The 24,112-nt window shown below is 51.6% G+C and overlaps 1 protein-coding gene across 6 annotated transcripts; it reads left to right on the top strand.

Moving 5' to 3' along the window:
* Positions 1–579: 579 nt before the first annotated feature.
* Positions 580–24,004, top strand: DPP3 (dipeptidyl peptidase 3). 6 transcript variants are annotated; one of them, XM_077115624.1, is made up of 18 exons: positions 580–698; positions 1,884–2,158; positions 5,366–5,455; positions 6,045–6,182; positions 6,863–6,937; positions 7,519–7,612; positions 9,310–9,440; positions 9,530–9,660; positions 9,756–9,814; positions 12,871–13,065; positions 13,287–13,399; positions 13,735–13,827; positions 15,235–15,297; positions 15,402–15,526; positions 15,660–15,780; positions 16,785–16,964; positions 20,084–20,246; positions 23,440–24,004. In XM_077115624.1, the coding sequence occupies exons 1-18, from the start codon at positions 647–649 to the stop codon at positions 23,610–23,612; spliced, it is 2,271 nt and encodes a 756-aa protein (XP_076971739.1). In that variant the 5' UTR covers positions 580–646; the 3' UTR covers positions 23,613–24,004. The 6 variants fall into 6 exon arrangements, with proteins under 6 accessions (XP_076971739.1, XP_076971737.1, XP_076971740.1 ...); XM_077115622.1 differs by having other exon boundaries at positions 613–698; positions 1,881–2,158; XM_077115625.1 differs by lacking the exon at positions 580–698 and adding an exon at positions 705–866.
* The last annotated feature ends 108 nt before the right edge of the window (positions 24,005–24,112 follow it).

Genomic DNA, 24,112 nt, shown 5'->3' with positions numbered 1-24,112 from the left:
CCCAGCTCTGTCCTGGCAGGCTTTCAGGGTCGCAGAGGACTTGCTCTTTCATCTGAGCGCCGAGAAGCTACCAGGCCTCTCCCAGCCCTCACTCCTCGGGTCTTTCTCTGCACTCTTGCGCGGGCGGTACCACGGCATCCCTGGCCGGAGCCCTCTCGCCTGTAACCCCTATTCCCCGCACGCAGCGCTTTGCGGTCTCCGAAGAGGCTCCTCCGCCCGCTCCGGAATCCAGCGCGGAAGGGGAGGGGACACGTTATTCACATCACGCAGGTTCCCAGCTGCAAAACTGAGCTGGGGGCCTCGGGTGAAACTCCAAAGGAGAGCGGGGTCGAGGTTGTGTGGTCGGGTGAGGTCGCTGGTGCGAGGTCCATGACATCCACCCGCTCGGCTCGGGGACCTTGTTAGCCCCGCCTACCGGGACTAGGCCGCGGCCAACGTGGGTCCCGGCGCCGACGCGAGCGCAGCCTCGGGACAAAAGGCTGAGGCCGAAGAGCACAAGCCCCACGCGCCTCCGCAGCGCCCCGGGGGCGGAGAGCCGGCGGCCGTAGTAGCGCGTCTGGGGGCGCCCATTGGCTGAGGCCAACGTCCATCGCGGCCCCGAGGCCCGCAATTGGCCAGGGGGGCGGAGTTCGCGGAGCTCCAATGAATGGGGGTGGCGGAAGCAGGAAGTGAGTTTGCGAACCCAGCAGCTGCTGCAGGTGAGGCACGGCGCCCGGATCTCGGGGTCACAGTGCGTCAACCCGGGGACCCAGGGCGAGGCTAGGCCGAACGCAGGGCCATTCCCTTTCCTGGCACCCCTTCCCCCCCAGCACTTCTTCCGAGTCCTTTGCGCCCCCGAGTCCAAGGAGGGCTTCGAACAACGAAGGGTTAGCGTACCTTTTCTGAACCCTGCGGTCTGTGCTTTGGGGGCGGAGCACTGGGAGTGGGCGGAGGGGGGGAGGGGGGGAGCTGGAAACTAATTCCCAGGAAGGGAGAGAACTGTGGAGTGGGCCCTGGGCTGGGAAACCCCGGGTTCCTGCCGGGCTGTGTGATCTTTAGTAAATTGCTTAGTTTGTCTAACCTCGGTTTCTCTATCTGTAAAATGAGTTTTCTCCAACTTTTGAAGTTCTGTGACTCTGGGGCTCCCCTGGCCGAGTTCAGGGAGAAGTCAGGAGGCTGGAGGGCCGAAGAAAAGACAGAGGGATGAGGTGGGACAGATCCCGGGAGCCTGGGGGGGTGGGGGGAGTATAAGGGAATATCACTTACTGCTAGTGGTATATTCCATCCGGTGTGACCTCATCTAATTTGCGCACCCATCTGATGAGACTGGGGTTATCATCGACCTTGTTTTACAAAGAAGGAAATGGATGTGCAGAAAGATGAAGCAATTGATTTGATTTTCAGGAGTCTGCACTTGTGGCAGGATTAGAACCTGGGGCTTCCAGCTGGGGGCCTGGGATGCTGTTCTTGTGAACACAGTGGCCTTTTGTAGTGGTGGTGGGGGGGGCAGGTGGAGTTGAAGAACCTATGGGAGGATTCTGGACAAGAAGGCAGAAATCAGGAAAGGGCAGAGGAGTTAGAGGAAGCAGCCTTTGGTTGTGTGTTCAAGCAAGGCGCCTAGCATCTCTGGGTCTCAGTTTCCCCATCTGTAGTACTAGGTAATTGGCTTCATCTCTAAAGTAGAGGGACTGGAGGCAGAATATGGCCCACAAATATATATATGGAACGAGTTGCCTTAGACAAATTACCTAATCTCTGAGCCTCAGTAAGCATATCTGGTGAATGGGTACAATAGTATTTCCTCCCTCACTGGACTCTTGGGAGGATTAAATGAGACCATGGGCATGCAGAGACAAGTATGCAGTTGGTGCGTGGTAAATGACAGCTGTGATGGTTCTCAGCAGGGCCCATGGCGGACACCCAGTACATCCTGCCCAATGACATCGGTGTATCTAGCCTGGACTGCCGTGAGGCCTTCTGCCTGCTGTCACCCACAGAGCGCCTTTATGCCCACCATCTGTCGCGGGCCGCCTGGTATGGAGGCCTGGCTGTGCTGCTGCAGACCTCCCCGGAGTCCCCCTACATCTATGCCCTGCTCAGCCGCCTCTTCCGCGCCCAGGACCCTGACGAGCTGCGCCAGCAGGCCCTGGCTGAGGGCCTGACCAAGGAGGAGTTTCAGGTCAGTCCCTCAGGCCAATGTGCGTTTTCATCGTGATGCCAGTTGCAAAGGACCAGATGCAGGGGCCCGAGGCCTCTCTCTGCAGGGGTAGATGGATTAGACCGAAGTTAGCAAATACAGGCACCTCCCTTCACAGAGCTTTGTTCTTCTCATCTGTAAAAGATGCATCAATGGTCAGTACCTCTTAGGGTGTGATGGCCCAGGTACCTAATGCCAAGGTGAGTCATAGCTGCTGTGATTGTTACAAGGGCCATGAGCAGAGGAGGCAGCTTAGTGTTTTGGAAATTCAGAAGGCAGAAGAATGAGACCACGGTAGGACTCGGGAGGTCTGAATTCTAGATCACATCTTCCTTTCCCACCTTGTATGGCCCTGGGCGGTATGTTCTGCCTGTCCCCTGGTTTTTGTTTGTCTGTGGATCTATTAGCCAAGTAATCCATGAATGCCTTCTTAGTGTCAAAACTTCAGCGGTGGAAAAAGACACAGAACAAGACATGAAGGTCACACAATCTCAGCGCCCTCCCCAGAGGTAGCCACTGATAATGGCATGCTGTACAGCCTTTTCAATTCCATCTGTGTATTGCATGCCTACATATGTACATGCATACCTACATCTGCTCCTTCTTTTTTTATATAAATGAGATCATGCTCTACATATTCTTTTGCATCTTCCTTTTTTTCACCAAACAGTATGTCTTGGAGAACTTCCATAGGGTGCACATAAAGCCCCCCTATTCACTTTTATTTGCCACAGGGCATCCCGCAGTAATGCACACTATAATCAATTTAACCTTTCTTTCTTTCTTCTTTTTGTAAGCTGTGTGGTGGGGGCCACATTTCATTTTTTTCCATGTGCACATCCCATTATCACAGCACCATTTGTTTTATTTGTTTTGTTTTGTTTTGTTTTTTGGAGTGTATAGGCCAGGAATCAACCCCTTTCTTTATTGCTGGACATTTAAATTGTTCCCAATTTTTCAATGGTGAACATACCTGTACACATATGTGAGTGCGATCCATTTCTAGAAGCATAATTGCTGGGTCAAAGGCTCTGTACCATTGCGGTTGATTGATACTGTTAAATTGTCTTCCAAAAAGACTTCACCGAGTTATATTCTTACCAAAAGTGAGTGAGAATATGGCCTGTTTTTCTATATGTAACGTAAAGAGATTGGATTACCAATCACTGAGCTGAGACCCAAACTGCTTCTTTTTTCTTTTAATTTTTATTTTGAAATCATTTCAAACTTAAAAGGCAGTTGCAAAGATAATGCAAAACCCATACAGAGAGCTCTAACATACCCCCACACCCCCAGATATCTAGCTCCACCAGCTTTTGATGTTTTGCTACATTTGCCTTTTCTTTCCGTTTCTTTCTTTCTTGCTAGCTAGCTGTTTTCTGAGCACTTGAGAGTAGATTGTATATATCGTGCATTTTGAACATATATTACTTCCATGTTCTTGTAATATGTAAGAACAAAGATACTGGCGTTTGTAACCTCCTTAAATATAGGTATTAAGTTCAAGAAATTTAATATTGACATAAAGGTTACAGTCTGTTTTCTGATTTCTTATAAGTCTCACTAATGCCCTTTTGGGCATTTTTTCCTCCATTATCAGATCCAGTCCAGGATACTATATTGTAATATTGTATTTAATTGCCATTTGTCTCTTTAGTTGCTTTGTTTCTTCTTTTTTTTTTGGCATGGGCAGGCACTGGGAATTGAGCCCGGGTCTCCGGCATGGCAGGCTAAAACTCTGCCACTGAGCCACCACTGCCTGCCCAGTTGCTCTCTTTTTAATCCTTGATATTTATGTTGAACATATATATACAACATAAACCCTCATCTCTACCTCTCTCAGGCATACAGTTCACCAGCATCAATCACATTCACCCTATTGGTCTACCATCTCCACCATCCATCACCAGAACTTTCCCATCACCCTGAACCCATTCTGCATTAATTCATTCCCCATTCTCCCTCTACCCCACCCCTGGTAACCTATATGCTACTTTCTGACTCTGTGCATCTGCGTGTTTTAGCTGTTCCATAAGTGGAACCCTACAATGTCTGTCCCTTTCTGTCTGACTTATTTCACTCAACATGATGCCTTCAAGGCTCATCCGTGTTGTGGCATGTATCAGAACTCCATTCCTTTTCACGGTTGAGTAATATTCCATCGTATGGCTAGACCATTTAGTCAATGGTCATTTTGATGGACGCTTCCTCCTTACCATCTTCTTCTACCACTTTGGGTAATCACTTCCCCTCTGTAAGCCTCAGTTTCCCCCATTAAATGAGCTTGGATCTGGGGAAAATCTGTTAATGGAGAAGTGCTACCAGGTGTTACTATTTTCAGTGGGATTCTTTTGTTTGCATATGACTTAAACCCATCTCTGAACAACTTAAATGAAAAAGACAGATATTGGTTCAAATAATTGAGAAGTCCATTGCCAGAGGAGGCTTCTAGCCTGGGAAAATTTAGGGGGTCACTAATACCATCCATTGGAGAACAATCTTCATTCTCAGCCCTACTTCCTTTCTGCACTCCAGAAGGGAAGCTTCAGGGGCTCCAGGCTTGACAATCCTCGTGAAAAATGGAGACTCTTTGCCAAAGGGCATTTCCTGCGTAGGGCTCTTACAGACCAGCTGGAACGTCATGCCCACCCCTGACCTCATCCTTGGAGCCGGGGAAGGTGATGCTCTGACTGGGCAAGCCAGGTTCCATATCCATCCCAGGGCTCGGAAAGGGGAGAACCCATGTACCCCCATCCCCCCAAAGAAAATCAAGGTCTTGCTACAAGAGGAAGAGAGAGTAGATTTCAGGCCAGCCAAACCTTCAAAGTAATGACCCTTTGAGCCCTAACATTGGCGTCAAGGTACTAGATGCCTGACAGGCTGGGGGCAAGACAGGCTTTGTAGAGAAGGAAATAGTGTTTGAACTGGGCCTTCGAGGCCATCCAGGGCGGCCCCAGGGATGCTCTGGGTAGAGGGAACCAAGTGGATAAGTGCCTGGGTGTGCCGGGAACTGCTGAGAAGACCAGTTGGGCTGGACAAAGGGCGTGTGAAGACTGGCCTGGGAAAATATGTGGCGGCCAGACCGGGGCCTCCCAGAATCTGGGTTGTGCCCCCTAAAGTTGCCAGCCTCACCCGTGCTGGTTCCTCTGGGGCCTTGGCCACCCTGACTCTCACGGCCCCCTCCCCCAGGCATTCCTGGTCTACGCTGCCGGCGTCTTTTCCAACATGGGCAACTACAAGTCCTTTGGCGACACCAAGTTTGTTCCCAACTTGCCCAAGGTGAGCTGAGGGTGAGTGGGCTTGGGAAGATGGGGTGCCCAGGGCCAGAGAGGTAGGGGTGCAGAGGTGCAGCAGAAGGAGCGCCTCCCCCCCACCATGGAATGGAGAGCCCTGAGTGTAGACATGACCTTGTCACCGCCATGCTGCATGGCCCTGGGAGAGTCACCCAGCCTCACTGAGAAAGGAAAAACGACGGCCCTTCCGGGAGCCGGGTGAGGGAAGGCCATGGGGGTGCTGTACACCCTTAGGTGCCTGAAAACACAGAGGCCCCTTGGTCATCGCGAGGAAGAGGGGAGAAGGCCTGGGCTTGGAAATCCCTCCCTGGACCCGAGGGGCTCGAGCCTAGCTGGGGGCCCAGGGCTTCTTCCCCGGCGGCCTTGTTGCAGCGTCGCTTCTGATTCAGCAGGTCTGCAGAGGGGCCGGGGTGCGGCGTGTCTCGGGCAGAACGAGTGCTTTGGGCCACGAATCACACCTTGAGTGGGATGGACTGGGAGTGTGGGAGGAAAGCTCGGGGTGGGTGACCTCCGGAGGGCAGATTCGGACCTGCCTCTGGGCCGATGCCCCCTCCCCTTACCCTCACCCTGTGCAGGAGAAGCTGGACCGTGTGATCCAGGGCAGCAAGGCTGCTCAGCAGCACCCCGAAGAAGTCAGGGGCCTCTGGCAGGCCTGCGGGGAGCTCATGTTCTCTCTGGAGCCGCGGCTGCGACACCTGGGGCTGGGGGAGGAGGTGAGGACCCCCTCACCCACGCGGGAGAATTGAGTTGAGGGGAGGGGGCGTCCCTGGAGGCCACATGGTACGGAGGGAGGGGTGGGGAGGCTGGGCCCTGGGTTCAAGTCATGGCTCTGCTGCATTCTTTGAGGCAAAACTGTGCCCCACCGCGGGCCTCAGTTTTGCTGTCTGTAAAATGGGTAGCCGGTTGGATGGAATGCTTTCCAAATGCCCTCCTGATTCTGACATCCCAGGATGCTGGGTGCAGAAGCAGGGATGGAGAGAAGAGCTGAGAGCTGGAGGGAGCCGAGGAGGGGCAGCGAGAGAGGAGGGGTCCTCGGGCTTCCACCCTACAGAGGCTGCCTGCGTGGCTGCTGTGGGCCAGCCCGTGACATCGAGCAGAGCTGCAGGAAGGCTGGAGAGGGGTAGCTGGGGAGCAGGGTCAGGGCTCGAGGGTCACCCACCCAGCCAGCAGCTCAGGGCATTTGTCAAAATCTGTCTGGGGTAAGAAAAAGGACACTCTTTCTTCCTTCCCTTCTTTCTTTTCTTCTGTGTTTTTTTTTCTATTTTTACCCTGGGAAGAGATAAGAGATTGGGGGACGACGGTGGAGGGGGGCAGGGTGGAGGCTGGAATGGTTCTCCCCTGCGAGCACCCACCCTCAGCAGCTCCCCCGCATCTCTCTTCTCTTCCCCAACAGGGAGTCACCACCTATTTCTCTGGGGACTGTACCATGGAGGATGCCAAACTGGCCCAGGACTTCTTGGACTCTCAGGTTCAGGACTGGGGAACTCAGGGTGGGGATTTCATGGGGGGCCCCCATCCCTGCCCCCTTGCCAGTGGCACCTGCATCTCGAGCTTGAGATGGAAAAAGACTTTGGGAGCTCCTTGTCTAAGGGCTCATGAATGAGGAAGACATCCACTTGTGCCAAGGGTAGTGCTGCCCCCAGCCCCCTCCCCAGGCTGCACGACCCTCTGGGGTCTCAGCGCCCAGCTAGGGCTCTGCAGGCGAGTGTCGGGTTCGGCACCCAGCTCAGCCGCTCGCCGCCTGTGGGACCTGTTTCCACGCCGAGGGTGAGCTGAGGCCGTGCGGTGCCCCATGCAGAGTCGAGTCTGCCCCGGTACCAGTCAGTGCTCAGGGAATTGGGCTGAGCAGAAGTGTCTGCCCTGGCCTGGCCACCCCTGCTCCCTTCCCCACCCAGCAGACTCGGCAAGGTCCCTCCAAGACCCTGGCCCACTTTGCCCTCTGTCTTTCCTCTCTGGTGTGATTCTCTTCCCTCTTCCCAGCACCCCCTGCCCTCTCCAGTCCTCACTGCCCGCCCCCCCCCCTCAGATCCCTGCCCTGGTCTTTTCCAGAACCTCAGTGCCTACAACACGCGGCTCTTCAAGCAGGCTGATCGGGACGGGAAGCCACACTACGAGGTGCGGCTGGCTTCCGTGCTGGGGACAGGTGAGCTGAGTCTGGGCAGGCTGCTCCTCACGTTCCTTCTACCACCTCCTTGGCATTTCTGGACCAGGGTGGAGTGGCTGGACCTACAGACGGGGGTTGGCTGGTTCCGATAACTGCAGGGAGCAATAACAGTTTTAATAGTTAGTTGCTGACATTGATCAGGGGCTTACTGGGTTCCTAGCTCAGTGCTGGGCAAGGTATGCAGTGGTACCTGTGAGAATGGCTCCTCTTACAGAAAAGTCTTGAAAAAGGCACAGAGAGGTTAAGTGACTTGCCCGATGTCACTCAGCCATTACCTGTCAGAGCAGGATTCAAACCCAGCCAGTTTAGTTTCAAAGCCAGAACTCTTAACTGCAGTGCTACCTGGGGAGGGAGATCCTGCCATTAACTCCTTTTTTTCAGATGTGGCCCCAAAACTCAAAGGGGCTGAGTACTAAGTCTGAAGTAAATTGGGGTTCCATGACTTGAACCCAAGTCTGTCTGAACCCCCAAGTTCCTGGTGGGAGAGGAAGAAGTCTTCCTTGATAGTGTAAAAATGGAATTGTCCCAAGATGCTTGGGGCTGCCTTGAAAGGTAGTGAGTGCCCTGTCACCAGGAGTGTGTAAGTAGGGACCAGAGATCATTCGATGGAGGTGCGGGGCTGACGCATAAGTTGTGGGCTTGGACTAGAAGCCTCTGAGGCCTGTCCCCACCCAGGGAGTCTCCCTGGCAGTGGTAAATTCCACACCCATGTCCCATCCCTGGCTCCTTTCCTTGCTAATCCCTAAGCTTTCCTGGCACCCTGCTTGGGCGCTGCTGTTCTCTACAGTGCCTTTTTCCCACACATTTACATTTGCTTACGCACCAAGCTTCTGGGTATCTACCAAGTATCAGGCACTAGGGAGGCAGTGGCAAAGGAAACTTACCGTTCCTCCTCTGGAGGAGCTTGTATCAAATAAGGAAAACAAAAGGACTGGGAAATTATTGGGTGTGCTGATGGGGAAAAAAAAAAAAAAGAGCATGGACTCAGATATGGGAAGACAGGGAAAGGTCCTGGAGAGGGGATGTCCAAGCTTGGCCTAAAGAGTGAATAGGAGTTTGCCAGGTGACTGCCCAGAGGGCAGGAAGGGTGTTCCAGGCATGGGGAATAGACCATGCAAAGGCCCAGAAAGAGGATGTGAGAACACGAGGTTTTCAGGGAACTGAAAACTGTCAAGGGTGGCAGGGTCACAGAGTCTAAGTGGGAAGTGTTGGGGGATATGAGACTGGGTGGCCGGGAGGTGGAAATGTGGGTGGGTAAGGAAGGGTCAGGTCCAAGGGCCCTCACAGGGCCCTTGACAACTTATGTCCACACTGCATCCATTTCCTCCTTAACTGGTAACAGGCCCTCATTTCCCTTTGAGAGCCCCACTCTGCCACCTGCTGCCGGTGTGACCTTGGAACATTTTCTGAAGCTCTCCGTGCCTTCATTTCCCCATCTATAAATGGGGAAAATAATTGTACCCCCTTCACGGGGTCGCTGTAAGATGAAATGAATGAACACAAACACTTAGAACAGCGCCTATGATACATGCTTTGGAAGGTGAGAGTTTATACGGATTTTTTGTAGGCAATAGGGAGCCAGTGATGATCTTGGAGCAAAAGAGTGCTGTTGTTAGAAGCCTCCCGAGATTGTGGTTTCCTGGGCCATTTCCCTAGATATCTGTCCTCCCCCTTAGAGCCTGCTCTGGACTCCGAGGTGACTTCCAAGCTGAAACGCTATGAATTCCAGGGTTGCTGTTTCCAGGTGACACGGGGGGACTACGGGCCCATCCTCCAGAAGGTGGTAGGGCACCTGGAGAAAGCCAAGGTAGGGCCGGCTGGGGACTGGGGACCCCTATGGGGAGCCTGGGGCGGAGCGCAAGGCCCGGGGGCTGACCAGCCCTTGCCCGCCCCCAGGCATATTCTGCCAACAGCCACCAGGAGCAAATGCTGGCCCAGTACATAGAAAGCTTCACCCAGGGCTCCATCGAGGCACACAAGAGGGGCTCCCGCTTCTGGATCCAGGACAAAGGCCCCATCGTGGAGAGGTGAGAGGCCCAGCCTTCACCCCCACCCACCACCCTCCTGCCCACCCCTCCCGGATCCATCTCTGTGCTTCTCTCTCTGCCCCCACCCCCCACAGTTATATCGGGTTCATCGAGAGCTACCGTGACCCCTTTGGTTCCCGCGGGGAGTTTGAAGGTAACTAACTTCTAGGGGGCGGAGGGCATGCACATCGGGACCCTTCCCCACTGTCCAAGACCACCCTCCCACTGAGCCCTGGGGGTTCTCCCTGCCCCCCAACAGCAGTAACAGTAATGAGACCAGTTATGATCATTTATCATGTACCGGGCTCATTTAAACGACATCATCCCCTACTTACAGATGTGGAAACTGAGGCAATTGGTGGGTGGCCGAGCACAGCCCTGGCACCGACAGGCATGCATTCCAGGCCCAGCTCGGCACTCACCAGCTGCGTCATCTTGGGCCTCTGAGCCCAGCTTCTGATACCAGATACTCCCTTTTGGATGTCACAGGAAGCGAGATAATGTGAATAGACTGCTTAGCACAGTGCCTCACCCATAAAAGTCTCTCTGTAAATGGGAGCTGCTCGGAGGGTTAGTGCAATAACTAGGGACCTGACTCTGCCATCCCAGGGCTGGTGGCAGCCTACCTTGGCCCCCCGGCCCCAGCTGTGCACCGCAGGGCACCAAGCTTCAGGATTTAGACTTGTCTCTGCCAACACTCATCCTTCCCCAGCCCCTAGACTCAAGAGTCTGCAGCATCCAACCGCTGAAAGGAGAGAGATGAGCCAGGGAGGGGGAAGGAAAGCCTCAGCAGCCCCCCCAGGGACCCAGATCTGGACCCCAAGTTCAGACCCAGGGAGAAGCGTAAGGGGGTAGACCGTCCCGGGGGCGGTGGGGGGCGGACAGGTTCATGCACCCACAGCTTTCCTGCCTGGGTCCTGACCCACCACCCTGGCCCACGTGGGCCAGCCCTGAGAGCTGAGGTCCCAAGAGGCAGCCTGGGCAACGACTCAGCCTCAGTCTCAGAGGCCTCAGCTGCCTTGTCCCTTTTAAAGAGAACTCACAATGATTATTAGATTAGTGTTCCATTTTCATGGTCCAAACTTTCGAAAAGACAGAAAAAACAAAATTGCCTGTGGTGGTACCCAAGTTGATTCTTTTTTATAAATGTTTCAATAGCTAACTAATTCAAAAGAAGTCCATTTGTGTCATAATTGGAACAATAAATGAGAGTCCCCTCCTTTTCTTCCCTCCTCCTCCTCGCTCCCCTCCCCACAGGTCCCCAGTTAACAGCTGAGTAAATATCTTCTAGACCTCATCTAAGCATTGACCTACACAGATTACTTTTCTTTTCATTAGAGAAGTTATAAGTTTACAAAAAAATTTAAGCAGAAAAATAGTTGCTCCTCCCACATACAGATTTCCCTATTATTAACTCTTTCCATTGGTTTGGTTCCTTTGTTAACATTAATGGAGCAATATTATTATACTATTATATACTATTAGTAGAGTTCAGTAGCTTACATTAAGATTCACCATTATAGGGCGGGCTATGGTGGCTCAGCAGGCAAAAATGCTTGCCTGCCATGCCAGAGGACCCGGGTTCGATTCCCGGTGCCTGCCTATGTTAAAAAAAAAAAAAAAAAAAAAGATTCACCATTATACAGTCCCAGTTTTGTGTTTGTTTGTTTTTTAATTTTTATTTTATTAACATATATTCAACCTAAAATTTCCTCTTTTAACCGCATTCAGAGCAGGCCACAGTGGCTCAGCAGGCAGAGTTCTTGCCTGCCATGCCGGAGACCCTGGTTTGGTTCCTGGTGCCTGGCCATGGCAAAAAAAAAAAAAGAAATTAACCATATTCAAATATGTATAGTTGACTGGTGTTGATTGCCTTCACACTTGTGTTGCCATCACCACCAGCTATTCCCAAACTTTTCCATCAGCCCAAACAGAAACTCTGTACCAATTAAGCAGTAATTTCCCATTCTCTTTTATTTATTTTTATTTTTTGTTTTCTTTTAATTCCCCATTCTCAGTGTCCACCCCAGCCCCTGGTAACCTGTATTGTATTTCTGACCATGAATCTTCTTATAATTGTTTCATATCATGAGATCATACAATATTTGCCCTTTTCTGTCTGGCTTATTTCGCTCAACATGATGTCTTTTAGGTTTGTCCATGCTGTCGCATGTATCAGAACTTCATTCCTTTTTATGGCTGAATAATATTGCATTGTTTGTATTTATTACCTTTTGTGTATTCATTCATCTGTTGATGGATGCTTGGGTTGCTTCCATCTTTTGGCAATTGTGAATAATACTGCTATGCATGTCAGCCTGCAAATTTCTATTCAAGTTCCTCTTTCAGTTCCTTGGGGTGTGAATCTAGACGTGAGATTGCTGAATCATACAGGAGTTCTCTGCTTACTTTCTGAGGACCTGCCAAACTGTCTTCCATAGCAGCTGCGTCCATTTTACATTCCTACCAAGGATGAATGAGTGTTCCATTTGTCCACATCTTCTCCGGCACATGTTATTTTCTGTATATATATTTTTTACGAGCAACCATTCCTATGGGTGTGAAATGGCATTTCATTGTGGTTTTGATTTGCATTTCCCTGATGGCTGATAGTGTTGAGCATCTTTTCATGTGATTTTTGGCCATGTATATATTTTCTTTGGACAAATAGTCTATTCAAGTCTTTTGCCCCTTTTTTAATTGGGTTGTCTTTTTGATGCATTGTAGGAGTTCTTTATATATTCTGGATATTAACACCCGTACCAGATATGTGGTTTCCAATATTTTCTCCCATTCTGTACATTGTCTTTTTACTTTTGTCTTTTTGATGCACAAAATTTTTACATTTTGATTGTCTCATTTATCTGTTTTTTTCTCTTTTTGATTGTGCTTCCGATGTAAATTCTTAGAATTTACCATTTGGTTTACCAAATAACCATTCCCTAACACAAGGTCCTGACGATGCTTCCCTCCGTTTTCGTCCTGTTTGCCCGTGAGGCCTTCTCTCCACACCCCCACCCACCCCAGGCGAATTGCGGGTCCTTAGAGCCTCTGTTCGTCTTAGACCTCTCTAAGGGCAGAGCCCAAGCCTGGGTCACCCCCTTCCCCAGCAGCCAGCCCAGGGTCACAGCATACAGCAGGTGTTCAATGTATGCACGGTGACTTCTTGGAGGAGTGGAGGGATCTACCTGTAGCCTCCTGCCCCTGCAGGCTTCGTGGCCATGGTGAACAAGGCCATGAGCGCCAAGTTCGAGCGGCTGGTGGCAAGTGCGGAGCAGCTGCTGAAGGAGCTGCCCTGGCCCCCAGCCTTCGAGAAGGACAAGTTCCTCACTCCCGACTTCACCTCCCTGGATGTTCTCACCTTTGCTGGTTCCGGCATCCCCGCTGGCATTAACATCCCCAACTGTGAGTTGCCCCAGGCCCAGCCCCCCAAACCGTAGCAGTAACCCCCAACCCCCAGGAGCTTCCACCATCACCCTACTCCCATACACACCCACAGCCTGTCTGCAGACTTCCCTGATCTATTTCCATCTGGCCTTGTTCCTCTGATCAAGACTCCAGTGGCCCCCTGGTTCATGACCCCTGACCTTTGCCCTTTCTTCCTGGTCCCTGCTTTCCTCCTCTAGATGATGACCTGAGGCAGACAGAAGGCTTTAAGAACGTATCACTGGGAAATGTGCTGGCTGTGGCCTATGCCACACAGCGGGAAAAGCTCACCTTCCTGGAGGAGGACGACAAGGTGTGCTCTGGTGCCCTGAGGGTCAGGCCTGGTACCCACTTAGGCATCACGGCCCAGGGCAGTGCAGGAGAAAGTGCCCAGCTTCAAGTCCTGGCTGGGCCACCTCCCAGCCACATGGCCTTGTGCAGTTTCAGAACCTGGGTTCCCTCATCTACCAAACAGCGGAGGCAGTGCTTTCCTTCCCCTGGGGTGTTGCAAGGATGAAGTGGGTCGCACGGCGCCCAGCCCACCTAGCATGAGCATGGTGATGGGCCCTCAGCTCAGGGAGGGGGCATCGGTAGCCTTGTGGCCGTGGTGGCGCAGCAGCCAACAGGGGTCTCTGCTTGACCTGGCAGGACCTCTATATCCGCTGGAAGGGACCCTCCTTCGAGGTGCAGGTGGGGCTGCATGAGCTGCTGGGCCACGGCAGCGGCAAGCTCTTCGTGCAGGTAAGAAATGGGCCACCTGCCCTGGGGCCAGCAGGTCCCTCCCTGTGCCTAGACCTGTGGCTCCCTTCCCCAATGATCAGCCAAACCAGGGGTGAAGCAACTCCAGCCTTTGCCCTCAGAGGCTTTGGGTCAGGTCGGGAAATGGCCTCTTAGGCAGGAAAGACCCTGTGTCACCCTCCCCCGTGATGCCCCAGGAGCTCAGCAACCTGAGTGCAGAGAGGCCTCCAGGACAGTTCAGCAGGTACCCCCCCACCCCACAGTGGCTTGGGCCGAGGAAGCACAGACCCAAGGGGCCAGGGGTGGGGGGTCTCTGACCCCTCCTGGTCCTGAAGCTGCAGCACTGTCTTTGCATTCTTCTCCTCTGGAGTCTGGACCTTTCTAGTAGCTGTAGGGAACCCCTGTGTCCCCAGAGCAGCCCCTTCCTGCCCGCCGGCCAAGTGGCTGGAGCCCCACTGGGCATCCCCTGAGTTCTTTCAGACAGGCTGAGAAGAGCACGTTATGGCCCCCAGCCATAGAGCTGCAGAGATGAGGTGGCTGGAGGCTGGGGCAGGGCCAGGGCCATCAGGGAGAGTGGGGTTTGGGGCTGGGCCTGCTCCCCATTGGGGAGCCTCTCAGAGTGGGAGGGCTGGAGCTGGGCCTTAGAAGACAGGAAGGATTCAGAGGGGCTGATGGGAGGGGCAGCATCCTAAATGGAGCAGTGCCTTGTCTGGGCTTTGAAGTCAAAGGGAAATGGGATCAAATGCAAGCCACTCTGTGGTCTGGGATGTCAGTTCCCCTCGCTGAGCCTTGGTTGGCCCATGTGTGAAATGGGGTTTGTGGCCAGCACCACATGGGCCATTTTGAGGCACAAAAGCCAAGATGTACAGAAAGCCCTGGAGCTTGCCTGGGGCGCAGGGGGCTCTCAACAGATGGGGGGTCCTTGTTAAAAGATAGTGTGTACTGGTCGTGTGTGCCCTGGTTGCAGTTTGGAACTCTTAGTCTCTGAGCCTCGATTTTTCTCATCTGTGAAGTGGGCACTCAGCACATGGTGGGCACAGCAAAGATGGTGCAGATGGCATGTGGATACACAGGGGCCATGGCCTCTGCCAGTGCCAGCCCACCATGGGATCTGGAGGTATTGGATCTGGGTCTTCGTGGGACTCTCGACAAGTCCTCCCCGCATCTCTGGCCCATGGTTTCCCTCTGTGAGTCGTGGAGTGTGTGGATCTCATTCTCCCCCACACTGCAGGGGCCCCGGGAGCACAACTGCTGTTACAGGACTCGGCAGTTTGTCCCTGCTCTGCCATTGCTTGCTGTGCCTGGCTCCCCTCTCTGAGCCACTTCTCAGGGTCCCGGAGCTGACAGCCTCATCCAGGGCAGGGACATCTGCCCCCCTCTCACCCCGTGGTCATGACCCATCTCCCGCAGGATGACAAAGGAGCGTTCAACTTTGACCAGGAGACAGTGATCAACCCGGAAACCGGGGAGCAGGTGAGGGTGGCATCAGCAGAGCCCCAGGGTGCCGGGCTGGTGGGTGTGAGTGGGGCAGCAGACCCCCACCCCTCTAAGCCGGCTTCTTGGGCATCCCCTCCCAGATTCAGAGCTGGTACCGGAGCGGGGAGACCTGGGACAGCAAATTCAGCACCATCGCCTCCAGCTACGAAGAGTGCCGAGCCGAGAGTGTGGGCCTCTACCTCTGTCTGAACCCCCAAGTGCTGGAGTATGAGCAGGAGGCCCGGGCGGGGAGGGGGTGGAGCACCAAGCAGGGGTAGCTCCGGGTGGAGGGGGTGCTGGCTGGGGGAGGGGGGCAGGGCTGAAGCATCCCCCCCGCATCCCCCTCCCCCTCCCCCCAGGATCTTTGGCTTCGAGGGGGCCGAAGCGGACGAAGTGGTCTATGTAAACTGGCTCAACATGGTTCGGGCTGGCCTGCTGGCACTGGAGTTCTATACTCCGGAAGCCTCCAACTGGAGACAGGTGCGGCTGCAGGGGGCCCTTGGGACAGGATGGGGATACCCCACAGTGGGACACCGAGGTCAGGATCCTGGGTACAGGGATGGGGACAGCCATACCTCTGAGACCACCCAGAAGTTTAATTACAGATTAAACCTGCTTGTGGGGGGCAAGTCGCATTGCTCATTCGAAGCTGCTGCGTCCCCACCTGTGAACCGAAGGTCAGGATCATTCCCCATCCAGCCGTCAGGGTGAATCAGATGAGAAGTCTTGACAAGGAAAATAATAGCTGGCTTAAAAAAGCACTGGCTCTGAGCCATAGCCGTTTCTAAGCACTGTCCGTGAAATAGCACGTTTGTGCCCAAGTTCAACCCTGGGAGGCAGGCCCTGTTATCCTCATTTTAGAGATGAGGAAACTGAGGCACAAAGCGATGCAGTGAGTTGCTGGTACGTGGGAGAGCCAGAATTTGAATCCCAAGCAGTCTGTCTCCAGAATCCCAGCTCAGCTATGACCCGTGGCCGGTGCTTTTGGGAAATAGCGTAAGCAATAGAAATAAAAATTGGAAAGAAAAGAAAAGAGCACAGGTTTTAGAGCCTGATTTTCACCAGCTGGGTGACCCAGAGCAAGTCCGTCTCATCTCTGGGCCTCTGTTTTGCCATCTGCAAACTGGGCGTGGGGACAGCTATGTGATTGCTCAGACAGGAGCGGAGAGGAAAGGGCTTGGGGTTCTGGGTAGCAAGGGGTCTTCAGATGTCACTGCTATCATCAGGAAGGGCCTCGAAAAGCAGAGGTCATGGGGTAACAAGAGGGGGATCCCCTAGAAATGCCCCCTCCCCCCCAGTGTAGCCTGCTCTCCCTTGAGCAGAGGAGAGGAATAGGCAGAAAAGGACCCCCAGATTCGGGGTGGGGGTGAAATGATAACAACAGTCAGCAATCAATGAGCAGATCCCCTGTCTCAGACCGTGGAGCAGGCATGTAATGCATCTTATCCCAGAGCTGCTCCTGACTCACTTCCCTCCCCCCACAGGCCCACATGCAGGCCCGCTTTGTGATCCTCAGGGTCTTGCTGGAAGCAGGCGAGGGGCTCGTAACCGTCACCCCCACCACAGGTTCCGATGGGCGCCCCGACGCCCGCGTCCGCCTTGACCGCAGCAAGATCCGTTCTGTGGGCAAGCCCGCGCTGGAGCGGTTCCTGCGGAGACTCCAGGTAAACCAAGGCCTCTCCCCTTGGAGAGCCTCCCCTCCCATCTCTGTTCCTCTCTCCCTGCTTGGGAGAAACCCCTCAGAGCCTCCCGATCAGTTCATCCCTGAACCCTAGGGTTCCCACATGCCAGGCACTGAGAATAAGCCATGAGCGCCCCCCACTTTCTTGGAGCTCATATTACAGCAAGGGGTGGTAGATGGTAAGTGAAGAAGGTCACTGAGGATCTTATAGACATTAAAACTGGGTGATGCGATACCAGGTGCAATTGGAGGGGAAAGGAAGACAAAATCATCTTAGTGTGTCTGATCAAGGAAGGCTTCTCGGAGGGGGTGACATTTGAGCAGAGATTTTACAGCTCAAGAAGGAAGCTGCTCTGAGAAGATCTGAGAGCAGAAGAAATTGCAAACGCAAAGCCCCTGTGACCGCGATGAGCTTGGCGGCTGGAGGGGACAGAAAGGAAGCCTTGAGGCTTGGTGAGCAAAGGTGGAAAAGGACAGTGGTCATTGCAGCCCTGGGAGGCCGGTGGTGCTTAGAATGGGAGGCCTGTGGAGTCCTGCTACCAGGACTAACCAATCGTGCAATCGAGCAGCATGCTTCGCCTGTCTGAACCCCACTTTTCTCATCCGCCAAATGGGATACACCACCTGCCTTACCTGGTGAGAGTTAAATAAAATAACGTATGTAAGGAAGGGTGCAGATAGAATGTCTGGTTATCCAAACTAGTGAGGCAGAAAATGTGGTCCAGGGCTCAGCAGCAGGCAGCATCACCCAGCGGCAGGTTAGAAATGCAGATTCTCGGGCCCCACCCCAGATCTATGGACTCTGCACCTCCAATGCCCTCAGGTGATTCTGAGGTTCCACAAAGTTCAAGAACCACTGATCAGCCACTCTCTAAAGTGCAGCCCCTTCTACTAGCATGGGGTACTGCTGGCTTTTCCATCCTATAGAAGGCCCAACCTTCCACTCACCAAATATCTCATGATTATACACCCACCTGTTTGCAGAAAGAATTTAAGACATTTTCCCATAAAAGATATGTGTTTGGCCACAGAAGTAAAATAAAATCAGAAATTAAAAATCGTTAGATGCAAAATGCAATGTGGTGCCTTGGATGAGATCCTGGAACAGAAAAAGGGCATTCTGGGGAAAATCAGTGAAATCCAAATAAAGTCTGCAGTTTAATGATAATTATATAACCAATTATATAACATCTTTAACATAGGAGAAACTGGGCGGGGTTATACTGGAGTTCTCTTCTGTACCACCTTTGCAAACTTTTCTCTATATCTAAAATTATTCCAAGATGAGGCATTTATTAATAAATTATTAGGCAGAGGAATCGAATCTGCTAGTTCCTAGGCCAGCCTTACTCTGTGACTGAACGCTGAGTGAGCATGGAGCTTTCGAGCAGCCTTTTCTAGGGATCCATTTAGGATAAAGACTTGGAGTCAAAAAGAATTTCCTTAACCTAGTAAAGTGTCTCAAAAAAAAAATGCAATAAATGATCCGCTGTTGAAATGCTAAAACATCCCCCTTTAAAGTCAGAAACAAGACAAAATGCTTGCTGTTTCCACTTCTGTTCAACACTGTATTGAAAGTCCTAGCCTTGAAAGGAAACGAGAAAAAGAAATAGAAAGTTTAAAGATTCGAAAGGAAGAGATAAACCTACTGTTGTTTTACAGAGGATATGATTATATAGAAAAGCTAAAGGTTCTGTGGACAGATTACTGAAATTAATAAAACAGTTCATCAAGGTTACATCAAGTCCCAGTAAGCTTTTCCCTGGATCTTGACAATCTGATTTTAGAATTTAGATGGAAGCATAAAGGGCCACAGTTTATAGTCAGGATTTTCCTGAAGAAAAGCCAGATTTGGGGCTTGTCCCACCAGACGTCACAACTTGTTATGAGATCACTAAGTTCAGTGTGGCATTGGGCCAGTTGCCCAGAACAGTGAACCCAAGCACAGACTGTGCAGGTTTGGGACAGAGGCAGCCTTGCAGGTGGCAGGAAAGAGGAGAGAGCGTTTAAAAGTGGTGCTGGGCCAATAGGTCATCCCAGTGGAGAAACAAAATTAGATTTTCCCTCCATACACAAAAATCAATCCACTGTAGATTGTCATGGGAGAGGGCAAAGATTAGAATTTAGAGAATATCTTTATGCCCTCGGGGTAAGGGAGAATTTCTCAAGACATAAAGCACAAGCCAGTAAGGACAAGACCCTTGACAAACATTAAAAGTCACTTTTGGGAGTGGTGCGACTGTGGCTCAATGGCAGAATTCTTGCCTGCCATGCTGGAGACCTGGATTCGATTCCTGGTACCTGCCCATGCCAAAAAAAAAAAAAGAAAATCATGTTTGTTCTCCCATGGTTACCATAAAGAAGCTGAGAAGACAACTCTTAAAGTAGGGTAGGATATTTACAACATACGTACCTACAAAAGGCGAGTATCCAGAATATATGAAAAAGACCAAAAAAAAGAAAAGAACAAGACTGACCAACCAAAAAAATAAGCAAAAATCATGAAGAGAAGATGAAATCAATAGCCCACAAGCTCATGAGAAGATGCTAAACCTTGTCAGTGATCAAGGAAGTGCAGTTAAGCCAAATGAGATGCAGTTTGCACACATCAGTTTGGCAAACATTAAATCTAGTGTATCAAGCAATGAGAGCTACTGTCTGCTGCTTGTGGGAGTGTAAATTGAGGCAACAACTTTGGGAAACCAAAGTTAGTATCACCTCTTCAAGTTGAACATTCACTAAACCCAGAGATCGTTAGTTCTCCTGGAGAAGCTGGCATCTGCTCATCGGGAGACATGCAGGGATGTCCACGGCAGCAGTTAATAGCAGAAAACTCAAATTGTACAACTGTGAAAGAGACAGAATTGTGGTCCATGTGTAAATGGAGTACTATACAGCAGTGAAAAGGGTGCATCGCGGTTGTGGGCATTGACTGCTCAAACGTAACTTGAGCAGAAAAGCAAATCACAGCCTATGTAAAGTTCAAAAACAAGCAGAAACTGAAAAATGATGTTGCGAGGAAAACTCGGGAAACGGTAAGCACAGAAATTAAAGACAGTGGCTCCACCATCCTAGGCAGTAACTCCTCCTTCCTTCCCACAGGTGCTGAAGTCCACGGGGGATGTGGTCGGAGGGCGGGCCCTGTACGAGGCCTACGCGACCGTCACCGACGCGGCCCCCGAGTGCTTCCTTACCCTCCGGGACACGGTGCTGCTGCGCAAGGAGGCCCGGAAGCTCATCGTTCAGCCCAACACGCGCCTCGAAGGTAACCGACTCTGGAGTTCCTTTTCTTGGGGGGGACAGACAGGGCCCTGTGGGAGCAGAGAGGAGGCCCGAAACCCTCCCTGCCAAATCACAAGCCAGAACCTTGGCATCTGTCACCACACATCAAGGCTCCCTCTGATTGTACGGCAGCAGGGAAATTTCGGGGAGCAGGCAGACACTGCCAGGCTTTCTGGCAGGTTGGTTGTGTTTCCCAGAAGCCCGGGAGCAGGGTCAGGTCGGGCCATGGCGTGGGACCCAGGGGACAGTGAAACTCGGCCGAGCCCAGGCCGGAGATCAGCAGCCCTGTTATCCCTCTTCTGAAACTTGACTTGATTCCAGAAGAGTCCTCACCACGTTGTATTGAAAGCTCAGGGTGTCCTGGCACTTCCCGGCTCTCCTTCACCTCCCACCCCTTGAGTCATCTTTCATCAACATCTGTCAAATGAGGCCAAAGAGGAGGCAGGGCTGCAGGGGGGGCCGGGCCCCAGGACCACCCCGAGACCTTGGCCATGGCACTTCAGGCTTCGGGCTCTTCATCCTTAGAGCCAGTGTTGATCCTGTCCTGATGCTATAGAACATCAGATTACGTACTTCCTTCAAAGTCCTTTTCAGCCACTAGCCCTTTGAAATCCTCATAGGAACCCAACGAGGTGGGTGTTTCTATCATCCCCATTTTACAGATGAGGAAACTGAGGCATGGTAATTTTTTTTTATTACCTTTTTTTATTGTATAATATAACGTATATACAACGCAACAAAAGAAAAAAAGCAATAGTTTTCAAAGCACTCTTCAACAAGTAGTTATAGGACAGATCCCTGAGTTTCTCAAGGGCTACCAAACCATCATTTCAGGTTTTTCCTTCTAGCTTCTCCAGAACATAGGAGGCTCGAAGGAATAAATATTTTTTTATCATCATAATCTACTTTTTTTTTCTTTTTTGTGAAAAATAACATATATACCAAAAAGCAATAAATTTCAAAGCACAGCACAACAATTAGTTGTAGAACAGATTTCAGAGTTTGGTATGGGTTACAATTCCATAATTTTAGGTTTTTACTTCTAGCTGCTCTAAGATACTGGAGACTAAAAAAACATCAATTTAACGATTCAGCAGTCATATTCGTTTGTTAAAACCCTACCTTCTCTGTATAACTCCATCATAACCTTTGATCTTTCCATACCTCACTTTAGGGTTATTTGGGCTATGGCCACTCTAACCTTTTCATGTTGGAAGGGGTTGTCACAATATATGGGGTAGGGAGATGGTACTAGCTGATGTTCTAGAGAGGCTGGGCCCTCTAGGTTTCAGGAATTATCTGGTCCAGGGACCCACCTGGAGGTTGTAAGTTTCTGGAAAGTTACTCTCGTGCCTGGAACCTTTGTAGAATCTTATATGTTGGCCTAGATGTTCTTTAGGATTGGCTGGAATGGTGCTGGTTGGGGGTTGGAGACACAGTCATTTGCTCCAGGCTCAAAGCTTCTGGCCGGAGGAGCCAAGAGTGGAATAAAGAGTGTGTCCCTATCAAAGGCCATCGTGCTTGTGAGGGTCAGTGACGTCACTGGTGCAAAGGTCACCACCCATTCCTGGTGGGGAAAAGCATTAATCAGAGGCTGAGTCCAAACACCCTACCCTGCTGTCCAAAGGCTCTCTGGGGTTCAGCCCTGACCCCTGCCAGCCTTGACGCCCCTCCAGCCTTTGTGTTCCTCCAGCCCACAGACCTTGTGCCTCCCCCAGAGTCTTTTGGAAAGAAGCTGTCCCTGACCCCTCAGCCCGGTACCTTCAGCGTCATCTGCCTCATGCACCCGTCACAGCCCTGTGGTCCCTCTCCCTTCCTACGAGATGATTCCATTTCAGAAAGCCCCAACTCTGCTGGTGTCCGTGTGTGCCGTTTGCATTTAAAGCCCTCAGGATCCCGGCACTTTTTCTTGTTTGCCTTATCTCTGGGTGAAAAGCATATCCCCAGCGTGAGGCTGGCACACAGGCCCTGCTCCATGTCGATGGAATGAATGAATGAGTCGTGCTGCTCACGTAGTAAATGTTCATTGGGTGGAAAATAGCATCATTTTAGGATATGTCCAGCCCTGTGCAAGGCACAGGGGTTTAAGAGGTAAATGGGACCCAGGCCCTACCCTCAGGTAGTTCAGAGCACATTCAGGATGATTAAGTATTAAGCAGTAAGACAAGGGAAGCATTAATTGAGTGCCTCAGAGATATAAACACTTAGTGGGGGAAGTTCACATCCACCTTCCAGTGAGTCAGGATCGTCCTGGGGAGAAGGTGGTCATTACACGAGGTCTGAAGAACAGGTTGGATTGCTTCTTGTAGTTGTGATGACGGTGGTGGCGATGATGGCGGTAGCAGCTAACTTTTAAGGACTTGAATGTGCCGAGCCCCATAACTCAATGAGGAAGATGTCATTATTACCCCCATTTTCCAGTTAAAAAAAAAACCCGAGACACAGAGAGGTTGTGTGTTTGCCTGAGGACACACAGCTAGTGGATAGCAGAGGCAGGATTTGAATTCAGGCCATCTGAACCCAGAACCAGTGCTGTTAGCCACTGCATTCCTCACACAGTAAAGCTGTGGAAGTGGGTAGACGGTGGAAGCGTATTTGAAGGAAATGCTTCCCAGTAGTTTTTCAGGTGCCCTTGGAACAGCCCAGGAGGTAAGCGCCACCCTCAGCCTCATTTAATAGAAGAAACACGTTCAAAGATAATGATGCTGGTGGCAGCTGATATCGACTGAGCCCTCACTCACTGCGTTATTATGTTCAATCATTGCCGTGGCTCTTTAAGCCCTGTGCTTAGCCCCACTTTGCAGATGGGGAAACGGGGGCTTAGAGAGTTTGAGAAACTGGCCCAAAGTCTCCCAATAGAAGGAGGTGAAACTGTTGCTGGACTGCAAGTTCTTCGAGGCCCAGGACTGACTCACCTGGCTTGGCACCAGGTATGCGGTATCATGCAATAACTCTTTCTTCAATGAATGAATGAATGAAAGCGGCAATTCATTGAACCTTCCCCTCTAAGTAGCTCCTTTCTCACAGCGTTACGGTGAAGATTAACTTAATAATTAACGTAAAACATTGTGCCCACAGGAAGAGCTGAGTCAGAACTAGCTGCCCTCTGATTGTTAGTATCCTCTTCTCAGCTCAGACCTTCCACTGCTACTGTTTTCTCTCCATCTCTTCCCCAGGCTCAGAAGTACGGCTCCTTGAGTATGAGGCCTCAGCCGCTGGCCTCATCCGATCCTTCTCTGAGCGCTTCCCAGACGATGGGCCCGAGTTAGAGGAGATCCTCACACAGCTGGCCGCAGCCGATGCCGGGTTCTGGAAGGGCCCCTATGAGGCCCCATCCGGCCAGGCTTGAGGTGGACTGGTGCAGCCCCTGGCCCCCCGCCATCAAGCCGAGGCTGCCCGTGGCCCTTCTTTGGGGTGTATATTTTGAAGGGCTGGGGGCAGGGCAAGATCTCAGGACCTTGGTGCTACCTCAGTCGAGGGTGATGACACTAACCCCTTGCATTTGTCAGCACTTTCCAATTTTCCAAGTGCTTCCCCTTCTGTTACGTGCACCACGGGCTGCGGAGTGGGCAAGACAGGGCTGTTTTCCAGATGAGGAAGCAAAAATTCTGAGAAGTTGACATGACTTGACTAGATCCCACGGGTGGTAGGTGACTGAGCCAGGACCCAACACCTTCTTGCCAAATGCAGTGCTCTTCATGTATCACTTTTATAACCAGAAAAATAAATACTAGAAGCAACCACCATCTGCCTTCTCATTTGTTCCTAGCGCAGTAGTGGGATCAAGGCTTGGAGAGGGGACAAGGTGTGGTGACATTCAAAAGGGAGTTGCCATCTCTAGACAGGGAT

Source organism: Tamandua tetradactyla, chromosome 9 (genome assembly GCF_023851605.1).
Source record: "Tamandua tetradactyla isolate mTamTet1 chromosome 9, mTamTet1.pri, whole genome shotgun sequence".
NCBI classification, from domain to species: Eukaryota; Metazoa; Chordata; class Mammalia; order Pilosa; family Myrmecophagidae; genus Tamandua; species Tamandua tetradactyla.
Note: the sequence above shows the minus strand (reverse complement) of the source record. Positions and strands in the feature narration are given on the sequence as shown.